The sequence below is a fragment of the Aythya ferina genome (assembly GCF_964211825.1).
Source record: "Aythya ferina genome assembly, chromosome: 8".
In the NCBI taxonomy this organism is placed as follows: Eukaryota; Metazoa; Chordata; class Aves; order Anseriformes; family Anatidae; genus Aythya; species Aythya ferina.
Window position 1 is genome coordinate 11,232,642 of NC_140304.1, and position 18,305 is coordinate 11,250,946.

At 40.9% G+C, this 18,305-nt stretch overlaps 1 protein-coding gene across 1 annotated transcript in view; it reads right to left on the reverse strand.

Annotated features, from left to right (window-relative positions):
• Positions 1-18,305, reverse strand: part of PRRC2C (proline rich coiled-coil 2C) — a 69,860-nt gene that overhangs the window by 32,719 nt on the left and 18,836 nt on the right. The window contains exons 4-17 of the mRNA XM_084527133.1: positions 17,918-18,095; positions 14,871-14,977; positions 12,044-12,181; positions 10,922-11,151; positions 10,490-10,569; positions 9,378-9,511; positions 9,207-9,294; positions 8,783-8,921; positions 7,774-7,845; positions 6,364-7,003; positions 5,390-5,559; positions 4,516-4,762; positions 3,386-3,599; positions 201-2,567 (exon numbers count right to left, since the gene is read on the reverse strand). Of these exons, the coding sequence (XP_084383259.1) occupies positions 201-2,567; positions 3,386-3,599; positions 4,516-4,762; positions 5,390-5,559; positions 6,364-7,003; positions 7,774-7,845; positions 8,783-8,921; positions 9,207-9,294; positions 9,378-9,511; positions 10,490-10,569; positions 10,922-11,151; positions 12,044-12,181; positions 14,871-14,977; positions 17,918-18,095 (4,804 nt within the window). The remainder of the gene's footprint in view (positions 1-200; positions 2,568-3,385; positions 3,600-4,515; positions 4,763-5,389; positions 5,560-6,363; positions 7,004-7,773; positions 7,846-8,782; positions 8,922-9,206; positions 9,295-9,377; positions 9,512-10,489; positions 10,570-10,921; positions 11,152-12,043; positions 12,182-14,870; positions 14,978-17,917; positions 18,096-18,305) is intronic.

Consider the following 18,305-nt stretch of genomic DNA (forward strand, 5'->3'; position numbering starts at 1 on the left):
TACCCTGAGAAACAGGGCTATATTTTATTAAATTTGTTTAACATTGTGCATTCATAGGAGTACTCCACTCTTAACTCCATTTTCTAAGTGTCTGCATACAAACAAATACAGAAAGTACACAGACACAGGTGCATATGCGAAGCACAAGAGGACAACACAACCCCACCTATGTCTGCTTCCCTCTAGAACCTGGTACTTACCCTCTTTTTCCACTTCGGGGTGGAGGACCACTGCGCCTTTCACTCCTAGGCCCTGAGAAGTTCCTCCCCGGCTTCGCTGGCCCATTGTTGCCACGTCGGTTTTGACGGTCTATGCCAGGCCGCTGGCTAGAGAAACTTCTCTTGGCTATTTCCCTTTTTGGAGCTCCAGTGTTTTCTCCTGCCTTTGCAGCCACCTGTGCCGCTACATCTGCTGTTTTCTTCTCATCCCTCTCACGCCTCTCATTGAAGTCGCTGCTTTCTGAGGCCGTTTCCCACTCTTCATTTGCCTGGTCTGAGGAATTCTGGTTGGACAAGTCTGGTGTCTTACTTCCCGAAACTTCCAGCGCAGCGTTGGAGGGCTCATTACCTGTGTTACTGACCGTAGCACTTGTTGATGAGCTGGTTACTGCCTCATTTACCTTGGATGCAGCCTCTCTCTCTTTTAGCCGCCTGAAGCGTGGTGGCTTATCTTGCCTCGGAGGCCGAGCAGGCCTTTGTCTTCGTGGCCTCTCCCTGGTTGGATCAAACTTCCTCTCAAACTTTGGAGGTCTTTTATCAACGGGTATGGGACCGTAATGTTCATTTCTCCTTGGAGGCTCCCCATCTTCTGTTTTAATGATCTCTGTTTGTCTAGGGTTCCACTGATTGTCTCTGTAGGCTGGTCTCCTTATTGTGGATGGACGTGGAGGACGCCCGCCAGGATCCCTACCACCACGCCTATACATCCCCCCTCTGCCTCGTCTAGAAGGCTCTCCTTTCGGAAGAAACCCTGGTTTGGGTTTATTCTCATCATCTCTTATATAATTTTTTTCTAGAGATCTGTTGTCTACTCTGATATTGTTTTCAGGTTTGAATGACAGTGGCTTCATAGGTTTCTTGCCATCGGTTCTCTCCTCTCTTTTTGGGTGCTTGCCTTTGATTAGGCTGTCTTTGTCTGAAAGCAGAGTGTCACTTGCACTTTCGTGAACTTCGCTGTCAGAGTCAGTCTCCGAACCATGCTGTCGCCGCCGTTTTGGAATTACTTCGAAGTCAGAACTCTCACTGCGAGTTTCACTCTCTTCTCTCTGCCTAACAGGCCCTGAAGGCACGTGGTCTGATCTAGGCTTAGTATCTCTGTAGTGTGGGTACTCCCTGTTATGGCCTCTGCTGCCCCGACCACGTCCTCCGTAAGAACCTCTGTAGCTGCGACCTCTAGAATAATACTCCCCACGACCTCTGCCTCTGTAGCCCTGATCTGGGAACCAGTCCCTATCCCTAGCCTCCTTCCAGTATGTCCTAGGTGGTAAGCCAGGCTCTCTTTTTACTGGCCTGGTTTCTAAGCGTGGCTTCTCCACAATCTCCTTGGTAACTGTCTTCTCTGTCTGCTTCTCCTCCTTCACCGCCGTAGCTGGCTGCTGAGCTTGTGGCTGCTGCTGTGCTGCGGGCTGAGCAGGTGGCTGCTGCGGGATGGCAGGGGGCAGCTGGGGAGCAGCAACAGGCTGGGGAGCTGGGAGCTGCTGGGGGACGGGAGGCGTGGATGGCTGAACTGGAACTTTAACCACAGTCTCAGGCTGACTGCTCTCCGAGCTGGCAGGCGTTGGGGCAGCATCCTGGGCTATCTTCTTAGCCAGAGGAGCACTGCTAGAGGCAGGCGTCTCTGGCTCAGCCTGAGGCACTGGCACTTGAGGTGCTTCCTTTTTGTCACTTTTTTCAGATTTGCTCAGTTTTTCATTAGCCATCTTCTCTCCTTCTTTCTCCTTCCTCTGTTCACGCTCTTCTCTCTGCTCGCGCTCTTCTTTCATATCTCTAAGCACCGGTTTCTTAATAGGACCCGATCTTCTTACTGGTCTATCACTGCCTTCTTCTCTCCTGCCATAACCTGGCCTAGGACCCCATCTTGTTTCAGACTTAGGTTTGAAGGTTTTTTCAGGTTTTGGTCCTTCTGTCGTTCTATTACTGATCAAAACTTCTTTTTTTGGCTTAACCTCAATTCTCTCAATTATCTCCTTTGACTCAACAGACCTGTTAATCAATTTAGGGATATTTGCTGCTGTCTCATTCCTCTGTTCTTCCGATTTTAGAGAATGACTTGAACCATGGGAAATGCTTCTCTTTAATGAAGAGTGACTCTCCCCCACAGGGGCAAGTTCTTCTGGAGAGCTGCGTGAAACATTCTCATCAACTCCTTCGAAATTAGCTGCAGTGTTAGATGTGTCAGTTTGGAGAGGCTGTACATCTTCCAAAGGCCTGCTTGGGAACTTCTGTACCTCCACCTCTCCCGATTCTCTGAAAAAGTCTGTCTTTGGATGAGAGTCCAACTGGTTGTGTTCTACAGGATAAGCTGCAGAGGGAACAGCAACTCGTTCTTGCTCCAAGTGTGCCTCAGACCTAAGACAAGGCAATTAAAAATGTTACAATGGGGGAAAAGTTCTTATTGATAAATATTTGCCTAAATAATTTTCTGTTCGCATGAAGGATTTATGTCAGCTTCAGGAAACATAAGACAGTCATTTTCAGTGTCTGCTATTTTTATAGAGACCCATTTTATTCTACCCTGGTTAAAAATTCAATGTCGAATGGACAGTTCGCTTTAGGAATGTATTAATGGCTATACCTGTACTTTAAACCAGGCCTCCAAGTTAGCAGGGTAACATCACTAAGTATCATGCAGACCACAGTACAGCAAAAAAAAAAAAAATATATATATATTTGGGAGATATTTTGAAGATGTAGAGGAAGCCTTCCTGACCGCCCAGCATGCAGCAAAGGTCCAAAGGGACTATCTCAGTTTATACCACTTGTACTTAACACATCACTTTTGAAACTTAGATGTATCAGACAGAAGCTCTCTTGTATGTGGAAGAAGGAAAGCAGATCAAGGACAGTATACAATACTGCAGCAGCATTCCACAAAACTGAAAATTTACAATATTATGGCAATCACCATTCATCAAATTAGATTATGGATCCTAAACAAGGGATAAAATGCCCTTCTACACCCTACTATAGGGCAGGAATGTCTTATACGAGAGTGCCAAGTACATTGTGTCCCTCCAGTCACAACTCCTTTTAAAGTTTTGTGTGAAAAGCAGCAGTGACTTGGTCAGAATTTACAGCTGAAAAAGTATTTTACAATATAAATTCCATAGCTAAGTGCATTATCGCATATTGCTCAGAAGTGACAAGAGTAGGTAATTCAGGCTTACCTCAAGTTGTCAGTCTCTTCTAACACTTTGGGAGGAGAACTAGCTTGCTGAGGTTCTGCATGGGGGTACGGGTCTGACCCCCACATCATGCGGGGCTCTGACAAAGGAACAGCGTGCTCTCTTGCTGAGCGAGCTATGTGGTCAAAGGAATCCGAACTAGCTGCTGATCCTTCTATCTGGTCTCTTCTCATCAGTGGTTTGGGAGGCATAATTCCTGGAACACGTTTAATTTCAACAATTGAAACCAATTTAACATTAGCAAAGAGACCTAGCTCATAAAACACAGAGGGTATCAGGGGGTCCTGAGAAGCACTATTCTCTCTCCTCCTATCTTTTCTCTGTACCTTCTGTTGTTGGAACCAAACGGTTTTTCACTGCCAGATGACTTCAGAATGATTAAGTCATTCACCACCCTTACCCTATGTAACAACAAAATGAAAAGCTGTCTGCTTCCACTATAATGGAAGGAACCAGGCCTGTACATCTGTAAACTTGTGGATTAATTTTCTGCTGCAAGATCCAAATGGCAAAGGCACGATGAGTGTACATACAAGTGTTTTATGGCACCCTGTTAAGGACTACAGGTCTATTTTTTTTTATTAACATTTTAAAGAATTTAGCTTTTCTAATTGCAAGTCAGATAGCCATTCTAAAAGTTAAAAAGGACTTTTAGTGCCAGGAATCTGAGAACAGAAATATAGCAAGTATTCTGAAGGTGCTAGCTAGTACATAAGATAAAAAAAAAGATATTTTTTTAAAATAAAGTGCTACCAAGTGCTAACACGAGAGATAAATGGTTAAACACACCATTTTTATAGTGTAATGACCCAACTCATGCCAGCTTTAACATTTGCAGCCAAGTAAGGCTTACGATGACATTTTGAATACAGTCCTGTCACTAACATGCCTTGATACAGGAGAAAGCTGTGATTTTACTTTCTAGTCAAAGATATACATTGATGTATGACTGTATAATTCTCCCAGTATCACTAAAATCTACTTAGTCTCAAATAATGTAGTTTTCTTTTTTATAAAACTTATCTATTTACAATTACTAGACACAGGTTAAGGAAAGACATCTATTTCAAAACTGAGCAAGTTCAACAGTCAAACGTGCTGCCAGATTTTACCTGGATGAATTGGAGGCATATCCATTGCAGGCCTTCCTGACATCATTCGCGGGTCCATGTAAGACTGCATCATTAGCCACCGGGGATCGAAGCCCATTGAAGCTAAATGCTGAGGATGTGGCTGCATCGGCTGGTAAAGGGGTCTATGCTGGGGAGGAGGTACAGGGCCACTAGAGGGCTGGGAGGGAGCAGACTGTGGAAGTACACCTTGCTGCTGTTGCTGCCACTGCTGTTGCTTCATCTGCTCCTGAATGATAGAAAACAGTATTACAAGATTAAATTATTATTTTAAAAGATTAAGACTTGAGCAGAATTAATAACCCTTAGAAACAACAAGTGTAGTCACCTCTGGGATACTAAGCATCCTGAAAATTAATCTCAAATAGGAATCAGGATGAACAAGGAGAAAAGGAGGGGGGAAAAAAAGGCTGGACAATTTAGAGTAACTACAGTTTCACTAGTGTTTGGCTGAGATATAGGAAAATCTACACTTTGTGCATGTTGTGAATAACAAGTGCTCTTCAGATCATAGGAACTGAGTGCAAATTACATTCATGAGTGTCATGCCCTTTAAAGAAGAGCTGCAGAAACAATGATAATCAGATAGCAGATTCCAAAAGAATCCACAGGGCAAAGCTCTACTTCCAGCAATCAATGCAAAAAGCAGCCAGTGTTGAAAGCCTCTCTTGTCTTGTCCTCCCTTATACACTTTGCAAGGGATGAGAAGTGCTTACTGCAAAGGAAATTCTGCCAATACAATAGATATCACAGAAGCTGGAAGCCAACACCTCAGACTTTTAAAAAGAATCCCTACAGTCACATTCTTATTTAGAATGAGGCAGAAAGACATCATTTTAGTGAACTTGTTAGTTACCTGCTGCCTCTGAAATCTTGGCGGTAGTGATTTCTGGAACTGTTTAGAATAGCCTGAGGAAACAGCAGGACGTGGCTGAGATCCTGAATCTGGCTCACTCTCATGAGTCACCTGTGCATTCTCTTTCTCATTCCGACCACTGTCTTGTCGGGTAAAGACTGGCTGATCTTCTGAGAAAACAAACCAAACCAAAACCAAACAGATGTGAGACGAGTGCATCTGAAAACTACAATAATTTCACGTTAACCAGAGCATCAAATAAAGGACCTCTCTAAGATGAATAACCTTTCTCTAACCTCACAGTTTTAGTTCTCAAAACAGACATGCAAAAATGTTAAGAACAGCACCTCAAAATATTGTCATTAATCCATCTCTCAGCATCCCTTTTAAACTTAAGCTGTGCAATCAGATGTCATTTATGTTGTAATATTGTGCGATTTAAGAAGTGCTGCATCAATGCTACCATATTAAATGCGGATCAACTTATTTATGCATCCAAGTTCAGTTTCACAATCACTTTTATCCATTTAAAGCTTAGAAAAACGTTAGACTATGTTTAATAACAGTTTTCCTGTTGCATTCAAGCTCCACTACAAAAAAATGCACCAATTTTAAACATGCTCTTCGCATCTACTTCTCTAGGCTTTCTTAAAGAACAGAATAGCTGAAATAATTTACATTGCTTCTTGGCAACATGAATTGCTGACCCTCTTATCAAGAAGAAAGCAAGCCTTTTTTTTTTTCCTGCATTCTTTTATGTCCAGCCTAAATCACAGAACCAATTTTTCCTTTAACATTTTGATGAGCTGGCCAAACAGGTCTAGCTCAAAGGACACAGTCAGCAGCTGTAATGTGCCAGGAAAATAAATGGTCTAGATGCACTTAATTAGGTATTCAAATTAGACTCTTAGATTACTACTATGCTCTGTGGCTCAGCTTCAAGAAAGACAACTCCTACTTGTGTGCAAGCATACCTTTTTCTTCCTTGTTATTCCTGCTTTCACTTTCTTGTTTTTCTACTACAGGTGTTGCCACAGGTTCTACAGGCTCAGGAGCCTCATTTGCTGGTTTCTCCTCTTCTTTCTCCTCCTTTTCTTTCTCTTCTGTCTCTGCCTCCTTTTCTTTCTCATTCTCCCTTTCTTGCTCTTTTGCTTTCTCCAGTTTTTCTTTTTCTTCTTTTTCTTTTTCCTTCTCCCTCTCCCTTTCCCTCTCTTTTTCCTTTTCCCTTTCCCTCTCCCTCTCCTTTTCCCTTTCCCGTTCTCTTTCCCTCTCTCTCTCCCTTTCCCGCTCCCGCTCCCTTTCTCTTTCTCTTTCCCTTTCCCTCTCTCTCTCTCTTTCCCGCTCTCGCTCTTTTAGAGGGTCTTCTCGGGAGGGTTTTGTCATACAGCCAAATTTCTCATTTAACCGTTTCAGCTTTTCTGCGCAAGCTGCTTTTCTTTGTTCTTCCATTCTTCTTTCTTCCTCTTCTCGTCGTTTACGGGCTCGCTCAACTGCAGCAGATATCTCTGATTGTTGCCTTCTCCTCTGTTTCCATATTTCATCTTCATCTGGTACTGGTTTAGGGGGAAAGGGTCCCTGCCTTCCAGGTATCTGGCGATCAGGAGGAGGAGGATGCTGCAATATTTAAATCACTAAGTTAGGTAGAGCACATATTATATAGAACAGCAAGGTGAAATGGGCATTTTAACTACAGCCAACAGATGTATTTGGATTGCACTTTTAAAAAGGGAGGTTTGAGAGACAAACCAAGACCCCACCCTCCTGCTCCAGTTACAACCCATGCAACCTGAGCTCAGAAAGGAGAAGAAAAGATTCAGTTGGGCTCATGTCACTGCTCCTTATCACTGCTAAGGCAAAGTGACTACGAAGATGACAAAAACCTTTTAGATTTGCTTACAGCCTGTTGGGGACAATTCAAAGTCCCCCAAGGAGCCAAAGAAATTCAAGGTTGTCACAGGATAACAGTGATTTTTAAAAGGACTGTTGAAAATTGGAAAGAAGCTGCTATCTCCACACTTCACTTGGAACTTCATCTCCCTGTCTGCCTGGGCATGCAGCCAATACTCGGCCACATTCAGCCCTTGAACAACCTCCCCACATCCCTGTCCTCTCCATTCCCCACACAAACGCTGGATAATCAAAACCTCTGGAAGTTTGCATGTATTGCATATGCCACTTTCAAGATGGGGCTGCTTTACACAGTTTGCAATGTGGTTGTGTTGAGGTCCCGCTCCTATTCAGCCCCAGGTTCTGTGTCACTTTACTTGTTACAGAAAAGGCTTACCCCTATGCAAAGCATCTTTACTTTTCCTAGTTTAACTCCCTCCACCATCACATTAAAGAATTTAACTCTAGAAAATAAGGACAACTCTAATCTTTCTTACCGGTGGTAGAATAGATTTGGGATGAACGGGACCACCTCTGTCATGTATAGAGGGCTGTGCTGGACCCCGATCCTATTGGATCAAACACAAGAGCAGGATAAACAAACTTACAACAGAAGTAAGGCTAGCAAGTTTTAGATGCACTGTTTTCTACTACCTTGTATATAAATCTGTATGCAAAAAGAGGGCAAGGACATCTCCATTTCACGTACTGACACACTTGTACAACTTTAAAATTTCACACATCCAGATTTCAGAGTTTAGTCCACTGCACTCTTTTCCCTTAGGTTCAATGTAGCATCAAACCACGGAAGACTACATGATCTCTACACAGAGAAAAAGTGCAATGGAAACTAATTCAAGATCCATCTTCGCTCTTACTGTTGTCAGAAGAAAATGTTTCCCTGAAATTTTCAGACAAAGCCAACAGTATCTTTTCTTAAGGGGAAAAAACCAACAGACTGAAGCAGATATAAACTGAATTGGTTGCCATTCTTCCTTTATTACAGGATAATCCAAAAACCAAAAAGGTCAAACTGATGAATTCTACATGGTCTGTAGAAAATGTGTCTACCTGAGAAGTAAGAAGCAAGCTGATACGATATTGTTTATATTAAAGAGAGCCTGGTCACAATATAAAAAAAATCAGGAAACATGTGGGCCAACAGGGTGCTATTTGCCCTGTGCCACTAGCAAACATGATGGATACGAGAATGGCTTCGTTCTGTTACAGGAATGGACAGGCAACAGAACCAAGTTAAGGCATGTTACTTGAGCCACAGCAACCAACATAGGAGTTCTTACCCCTTCACATCTCTGGATTAGAACACGCTAAATAAATACATGCTACTACATTTTGGGACCAGAAAAAGCTAAGCAGCACTCCATCAGTTATTGCAGCTAAAATAATCAGTAACTAATGCTTTTACTCATGTTCACAACCTTAATAGACCTGACAGTTTGGAAAGACACCTGATGCCAAAAGAGTTGAAGGGAAGAAGACACAAACCTGATCAAGCTGAGTTTTGCCATAAGGCCCTTTGGCCGCTGTTGTGGAAACCTGGGTGGCAGACTTAGCGTTTGTCTGCTCTTCTGCTTCCTTCTGGCCATCGGGGCTCTGAGAATCTTTTGTTGGTGTTTGTTCATCACTGGGCAAAGAAATAAGAAAAATCAAAGGTGTACTCCATATACGTCTTTGGTGATTTATCTTCTATCCCCTGCATCTCTTAGCAAGAGTGAAAGATCCTCACAGTAAAAATCACTTCCACTGCATGCCCACGTGACTGCCATCTGCAGACAGTTATGCCGTTTAATACAATATTAAATTACTGTAATAAGCGTTACTGAAATGAGTACTTCATACATTTCATTCAACTTTCCCAAGAGCTAAGCTAGTTATGGGGCATTCACACCAACTGGCAACACCAACTCACCCACTTTCCTTCTCTTTCTGACTGCTTCCTTGCTCATCGTCATCGCTGAAGTTCAGCTGCTCAGTGTAATCCACTTCACTCTGAGCCCCTGATGCATAAGCACGTATTCCATTAATCATTCAGAAGGATTCGATATACAAATAACAGAAATCACCAGTCTGACGTTCTTACCTGCCCAGCCTTCATCAGCCTCAGCATCAAGGTTATCAAATTTATCAAGTTCTTTCAGCTCACTAGCACTAAGAATGGACGGGCGCTCAATAGGTTCTGAACACCACGAAGGTGGTCCTCTTCCCCTTGGCCCTCTGAAAAAGAGAAACAAAGGTGACCATTATTTATCCAGCAGAATAGCTAAATAGAAGGCCAACTTGTATGACAATTGTTTCAAGCATACACTACGCTGTTCTCTCACATCAGGTTAAATGTGAAGCATCATCCATACATGAGACTATTGTAGTTCAAATCATTACTGCTACATCACCACAGTTCTCCACAGAAGAGAAAAATTAGATAACATAGCCTTGCTTGCACACTTTGCAAACAAGCCAAATGTTCCATGCTGTTTGTTGACAGTAGAAAGCCACCCTTCTTATGCCACTATCCACTTCAAAGATATTTGTTTGCATTTTTCATGCTTTTTCCATTGTCAAAGCTTCTGTACTCTTTGTACTCCTATACTCAAGTTCTCTCAGACATTGTCCAGCTTCTCCTGCTCTCTTCCTGCATTCCAACCACAGACTATCTGTCAAAGTTCATACCATACCGCCTATTTTATCCCATTTCCTATCCCATTTTGTATCCTATCCTATTTCATATCCCATTTCATGCACGTACACAGCCATCCTCAACCAGGGGAACACACAGAGAAAGGAGTAAAATTGATTTCATAAAGGATTAGAGTTTTACTTTCACTGATGAGCAGTACAGTTGAGAACCAGGAATTTACTTTGTGACAATGCAACAACAGTCATTTGACAGTCAAAGTGCTGCTTGAAGTTACAAATGTGTCCCTAACTCTCCTGCTCTTCAGATTCAAAAGCTCTGTAACATGCAGAATTCCTTTAAAGCAGGATCCCTTTAAGTTTTGCAGCAGAGCTGTGAAACAAAAGCCACTCCATGGCACAGCTCCACAGAAGCCAAACTTGAGACTCATCAGTGACAGCATATAATTGTAATCAAGACTTACAGGGCAAAGTATTTTTTTGTTATTATTTTTTCCCCCCAGTTTGAATCACACGCACAGTTCATACTTACAAAACAGGAACACTTGTAAGGTGTCTTACCTACTGGGCTCAGAATTTGGAAACCTTGTGGGGCCTTGCATGGAAGGAGGATACGCCATTCTAGGATACTGATTGAACATCTAAGAAAAGTTTCAAACGGGAGACATTTGTTAAAAACCATCATTGCATTAAACATACTGACAACATCAAAGGAATCATAATGGAAGTAAAGTAAGGCTCTTCAATTAAAACAGTCTTCTCAAACGACAAGCACGTGACATCAAGCCACCAAGGTGGAGCAATTCAAGTATTCATCAACTCCTGACAAGTTGAAACTTAGTGCAGCAGGAGTGGCAATATGCAGGCACATCCTTGGAGGATCTGTTTGTTATCCCACTGTTCTGGCTAAACTACTAAGCTTTCCTTGGAGGGAGGAGAGAGGGGTTTAAAGGAACCACACTAGCCAATAATCAAACTTTTTTAACCACTTACATAAGGGGGCATCATTGCCCTGTACTGAGATGAGATAGGTGGTTGCTGCTGGCCATTCAGCTTGGGCTGCGGGACTTGTGGTAACCGCGGATCCCTCTTCTCTGCTGCCTTCTGGCCATCGTTTTGTTCTGCTGGTGTAGCGTTGCCATCTTCTTGCCCAAGACCTTCTTGATCAGCTGTAGAATTGGGTGAGTTGCCCTTATTACCGCCTTCTCTCCAGTTAGTAGCATCTGCATTGACAGAATCAGTACGAGAAAACAAGGACAGACTTTATATTGCAGATTCACAGACAGGAATGAGGAAAAATACATTCTTTCTACGCAGCTCTGTGACACAGCGATGTGAGCAGACAGACTTTCGTACTTGCTATTGAAACAAACAATAGCCACTAGAGAAACAGGGAATGCTTTCTAATCCTCTCCAGCCCTACCTCCAGCTGTGATCCTGAAGGGTAAGAGTTAAATCTACAGACCACTAGTTGTTTTTCTCTACCTTCCAAAACACAAGGTGATTTAGGAAGGGTATTGATAATAATAAAATGCAAAGATTAAGATGCTTATGCAGAAGCCTCTCATGATTCTCTGAAGCAGCTCGAAATGACATATCTATGCATTGTATTTCTAAGTAAAGACAGGTATCCAGAGCCTGGCCTGTATCGAATAAGGAAGGAATAGAAGTGATGAGGGGTGTACTTAATTAGTTATTTAGAGAGTTCTTTAAATACACATTGTGTCCACTGTGGTATCTGGCAGGTAGAAGTAAGAAAATGCCAATATGGTGCAACTAACCAATGCTCCTCAAAGCACAAGTGGGCTACTGACCAGAGTTGGCAAATAGAGAGTGGACTGCAGGAGAGGACTGAACACGTGTTTTCCACACTGGGAACACAGGAAAGTAGAAAAAAAATCTTTATGACAATTTCTTAAATAAGCTAAATGTATGATGGAGGTAGTCACACGACTTACATGTGGGAGGACAGTTTGCAGCTGTTTCTTTACTGTAGGTATGTTTGTTAAAATAACGAATTCATGAATTATTTTGTACAGGGAGCATATACTCTTGTAATAAATGAGTTCCAGACAACTGCATGCAATTTCACAAAAATTTGTACCATATACTTACTTTGTGGTCGTAAGCTGGGTCCAGATCCGTGGGTCTCTTCAGATGCATCTTTATCTTTGCCTGACTTTTCCTGATCCCCAGCTGCCGGCAGACTGGGAAACTCTTGCTGGAAATAACTATTTACTGGAAGAGCTGGACCTACAAAAGAAGATACTCAAAGTTACAAATTTTCCATAGTCAACAGTTCAGAAAGCAATCCTATAAGCCTGATCATCCTTAAAATGTGAACCATAGAGCTGCATTAATTTACTGGTATTGGAATTCATGAGCCAAGAGCAATCCTCATAAAACATTCACACTTGCTACCAAAGCTGTTAAATTTACTAGGCCAGCTATCACATTTATTTGGAATGAGAATAATCCAGAAGCAAGCACCAGAGAGCAATAATCGACAGCTTGAATTGTCCAATGGAATGAGACATAGCATGGGGAATACCTGAAGTTCTTCAGCTATGTTAGCACATCTTTTTTCTTCCTTTCAAATATTTCCCTTCTTTTATTCTATAACTACTGTCCACCCAAGGACAGGCAACCATGGTATTGCAAAAAGTCCTTGAGATTATTCACTATTCTAGTAAGTTTCTCAGGATTTTTAAAGGCCAAATTTACATTGCAAGAGAAGTATCAAAGCACTGTCATGTTTTGATTTCTAAAAGCTAAAACATCCTAAGTCCAGATTGGAATTTAAGACTTCTTTTGCACATGGTAGAGAGGCCAAATAAGTAGATTGTCTTCTATAGCAGGTTTCATTTGCATCTACTCTGAATCAATCCCCCCATCCCATATACATAATGAATATTGACCTCTTAGGTCAACAGCCTTCTAATACCAAATGACTGATAATCTTACTGAAGGAAGATTTCTATTCTAACAGCCTGCTCATATTCCTGCTTTTAGTAGCTACTGTAAGAGGCTGTGTATTAGGCTACGTGGGCTCTAAGGCAAGCTGACAAAAAAAGGATCTGAACACTTACAGCCCCCAAAATTCCAACCTCCATTATATGTGCTTTTTTTTTTTTTTTTTAAGCCAGCAGCTAGAAGAGACTATGTTCTTTGTGATCCGTGAAAAAATCCTTCATAGCAATACAAGATAAAAGACAGGGATCCTCGCTGTTTTCATTTTTTTTGTGATATTACGACAAGCAAATGCCACAATATTTAGCTCTGTGCCTAAAAATTGCACTACAAGCATAAGAATCATCAAAGATTTGATGGTAGCAATTAATCCCAACTCCTAACCAATGTGTGGACCAAAAAATAAATGCTGGTCATTAGATCATGGAGTTTCTTTTTTCTACGTGGTCACCCACAGCATCAGAGAAGGGCTTAGTTTTGCCTGACTCGAGTTGAGTCTTACACAAGAGCATGAGGCAGTTGGCTGGATGACTGCTGGAATGCATACGAGGCATCTGGAAGAAGTACAAGTTCCACCAGCCAACTGCAGATCAGCAAAGTATGAACACAACAGGTGTATCCCAAGTCGCAAACTGAGGATGATAGCAAGCAGCTGATGCCAATTCTCATTCTGTATTTCTTCTTGAAACAGCAACCCCCCTACTGCATTAATTGAATGAAATGAGGACACCATCTGGGCTTGGCACAGAAGCTACCATGGTAACCATAAAATAATTAGCTAAATGCATTTTGGAGCCATTGAGCTGAATCACTATTTGCTGTGTCACATCAGAGAAGATCTTATCAGCTTATGCAGAAAGCCTGCTGCAAAGTTTTCTGCATTCCAGCATTGTGTATTTTTTTTTTTTTGAAACCTCTATTATATAACACTCTTGCAAGAGCTTTATGGAGGAGAGCTTCTGTATTTGAGAATGAAGGAAACACTGAACATTACACAGGAGAACAAGAAGTGAAGAATCTAGAATTGCAGCTTCTAACACTCACAGCAAAAAAAAAAAAAGGCCAAGTCATTAGATACGTGATGCTAAACTCCACATAACAGCTTAGAAGTTACCTCCATTCAATCTAGATTTTACTACTCTAATATTTCTATCTGAAAGAGAAATCTTTCATTAAGAAAACTATCAATACAAAATTCAAGTATTTTTTTTTTCAGTCACAGGAAGCTTGCAAGTTTCAAATTTAAGGGATAAAACATGTTGTTAATTTCCAAAATGGAGACAGGAATCTTAAGTAAGCTCTCACTCTGGGAGCAATTTTTAAACCCTGCTAAAGATTTAACTCTGATGTTATACCTGTCACAAAAACACTCAAGCTGAGATCCACACTAGTGGAAATTGTATGTTGTATGAAATGATGGAGAACTATTATATAAAACAGAGTAAAAACAGCTTTAATGTTTTTACCCAGGAAAAAAAAAAAAGATAATCTACTTTCACTTTGAAAACAAAACAAGTAAGGAATCTATAAAACAAAAGTACTGTCATGGTAAACATTTAAACAGAAGTGAGACTACACACATTTTGCAGAAAACAATCCAAAATTATGACTACATCAAGTACTAACTGTTTATAGTTCTCATGCCAAAATTGTATGATTGGCAACAACTGAGATTTTCCCTCCCCACCACTGCCACGCTCAGCACTTTATGCCAGGACCACCACTTCCCTGTCAATCAAAAAAAAAAAAAAAAAAAAAAAAAAAAGGCTACAGAGGTCCTTTAAAGGCAGTCAGACCTGCTGCTAAATTGGGCTGGAGCTCGCTTGAGTGACAGGACTAGCTCACTTTCAGCCAAGAAAGTTGCTTCCACAGCATTCTTAGTCCCAGCTGGCTTGCTCAAGACTGAGTCTGGGTCTCTCGCAGCAGCATTCAGAGCCCACAAGGCTAGACAAGAACCTTTAACATCACTTACCATCTTGTCCACCTGGCTTGGTGTTGGCCCATGATTTGGTAACAGGAGGTGCTTCTGGAGGAGCAGGAGCAGCAGGTTTCGGCTGTGTCTGTGGCACCTCTGGCTGTCTGAAATTAGAGGAAAAGCACTCATGAATACAAGAGAACGAGCACAGAATAAGATTGTCAGGATTACTACAGCAAACAAGTGAATGAAAGGAGGTAACTATGCAGCTGAAGAACCACTAACTACTTTGCTGTAGAAAAAGCATTTTCTCATATAAAAGGAGTTGTGACAGTAACAGTTAAAATTGGAATAAATTAGCTAATTTGATCAAAAAAATCTACAGCCATGGAAGGGTATAATTCAGAATAATGTTCTCTTGGCACAGGAGCTGGGAGAAGAAAGAACGTTAAAAAAGACTGCTGTGAACATACAGAAAGAAGACAAGCATGTCAGAAATTACTAAGTAAAAAGAACTGATAATGAAAGCTAGAGACATTATGAAAAAAATATGGGTACCATGAATTGGAACAAGAAAGTTTACATCTGTTAAGAGCAAAGACAGTCTCAATTTTGCCATCTTGACAATGAAAACAGACATTTAACAACTCCTCATTCTTTCCAATCCAAAAAGTGAGCGTATTCTAGAGGAAAATATTTTTTAATCTATAAATTCAGTAATGCTGCATAACCTCTTTTAAGAATGTCTGAAACCTGCACATACAATTAACTTAAGACTTCAAAGCATCCATGTCTCTGCCAGTCAGGACCTCCAGCTCCCAAGTACTCATTTTTTTTTTGGTAACATAAGAATGACACAGGAAGTCTGATAGTCTAGACCTGCTGTATCGTACCAGTGAAGAGACAATTAGTACAAGATTGTCCGGTAGCCTACTCCTTTTGCACCACAGACCATGAAAATGAATTTGCTTTGTATGAAGGATAACAATAAACTGACACCCATTAACATGTTTTTCTGGACAACCACCCTTCAGATTCTGTAGTTATCTCTATAAATGTTATACAGTTAGCTTCTTAACAGACAGCTATGCATAATATTTCAAAAGCAATTGTAAATGCTTTAAATCTCAGATTTTATTCCTTGGAGCTCCTCTCTGTTACGTAACTCCAGTTCTAAACATGCTCAGCTATCTAAGCACTGTCCTATAGGCACACCATTTAATGAGGGAAAGAACTCAGCTCGGGGCCAGCTGATTTAATCAAGTCAATGCACAACTGGCTGCATTACCCAGGAAAAGGGATAGAGGCAATACACGTAGGAAGAGCAACAACTTGGGAAAGCAGCAGGGAAAGAATTAGTAATCACAGGAAACAAGTAATTCATGCGAACTCCAAAATAGCGAAACAATAGAAAAAAGGATTTAAGCTAAATACCAAGCTGATAAAGAGATTTCCTTTATCCAGTATTCTTGGGGTGAATATCAGAACACTCAGAAATGGAAACACTTAAAAACATATTGAAAATTGGAGAAAAATGGTCTGAAGACTTGACCAAACTCTAGATGGCTTGAATTTAGGAAACGTGACTTGTGGCCTAGGCATACACACCACTGTGAGGCATCAAGTTCCTTCCACCCATTCGTTTTACTTGTATGTGGTTTTTAAGGCTTTTATCAGAATAAAGCATAATGAAAACCAAGGCAAACACCTTCCAGTTGCAGATAAGGGGTAGCTATTTATTTACAGACACACAACTACTGGGACAAACATTATAAACTGTGTTTTTATTAAACAAGCCATTGAGCTCAACACCAATTTAACTAGACCAAATGTAAATAGCCTCTGATGTGTAGGAAAAAATACCATACAACACTGGACAGAGTATCGTAAATTTGTGGTTTCATAAACCTAAAATAAAAGCTAAACACAAAAAGTATCTCCTGAAGTCTAACAGCCTTTCAGAGAGATGTCAAAAATGACATCTAAATGTAGGAAAATACATAGGAAGAAATGAAGTGACAGCAAGAAGGGGAAGCCAGCCTTCAATCATCTGTTACTTCCACAAGAGCACAACAAACTACCACCACCACATCACTGCAAGAAACAGCAAAGCCTCTGCTGCATGATTGAGAAACTGGCTGCAGAGCTTAGCAGAGCTTAGTTAACCACAACCACGGCTCCATGAGTTCAATTTCCAGCATGAAACCGGATCTATATCCAGATTGAAGATGGCAGACATTTCTTCCTACAACTTGAACTCAGTGTCTCTATCTTCTGTTTTCAGAACAATTTATATGTTGAAGAATAAACACTTAAAAGCCACTTCCACTTCTGCAGTGAGAATAATATTGTTTTTTTAAGCTTAAATGGCAATAAATTTCGCTTTAAAGCACTTTCTGATTAGATTATTGAAACATTTTACTCTATTTTCTTTTGAGGTTGCCAAGAGACTTCCCATGCAATTGTGAAACAAACTTAGTGGATGAAACTGAACTGAGCACAGGCAATTAAATTATACACAGCATACATCTGAAAATCAACATAACCCCCACTTCTGTTTTGTTTGTATTACTTCTTGTGGCAGTGTGAAACTATAGCATGACATTTAAGATACAAAATTTTTGTTTGAAGGCTGTGGAATTTATGGCATACTAACCAAACAAATTAAAGTGCAAGTATTAAGAACCGCTAGGAAAACAAAGAGGAGATTCTAACCAACATATACAAACCAAGGATTTAAGCTTTTGCTGCCCTACATCAGGAAAAACATATTAAACTGTACATCTTTGCATTCTCACAAACTTGCAAGCTATTATTTAACTTAGCTGCTGTGTACCCACGGATTCCTCTTAGAGCTTAAAGAGGATTTTAAGGCAATTAAACCAATTTTGGTGCTTTTTGTTGTGTCCCCCTTCCCACAGTTACTATCCCCTAATAGTAATGTTACTCCTTACAAAAATTTATCGTGATGCTTTGTCCTCTCTAGTAGCTATCTTAAGGACTGTCAAGTCTAAACAGTTCCTTCCCACTCCCTACCCATCACTAGTTTTAAAAAACTTGAGAAACGTTACAGCAAAACAACCCTGATCTCGTTGGTCACTTACTTTTCTTCTTCGTGCTGTTCTTGTTTTGAAGCCCATCCTGTGCCATCCTTAGGCACAATGTTCACATTAGGGTCATTGCCTTTGTTCTCTGCTTTGAGGCTAGGGAGGTTAGCTGGCGGAGGCATCCTCCTTGAAATAGCAACTTTTCCAAGGCTTTGTAATCCATGGCGTGTGGCAACTACATGTCAAAATAGAAAGTTCAAGTTAACAATGCTGGGTGGCAGGTAGAATTCCTGCAAAGCTGCAGCAATCAATTTTAAAGGTTTGCAAGACAGTGAGAAAATTGAAGACTAGGAATTAGAAATTCAAATTCTTCATGACTTCATTTTAAAAATGGGAATTTTAAATACTTGGCCTGAGAGAACTTGAGTATTTTGAATAACATATC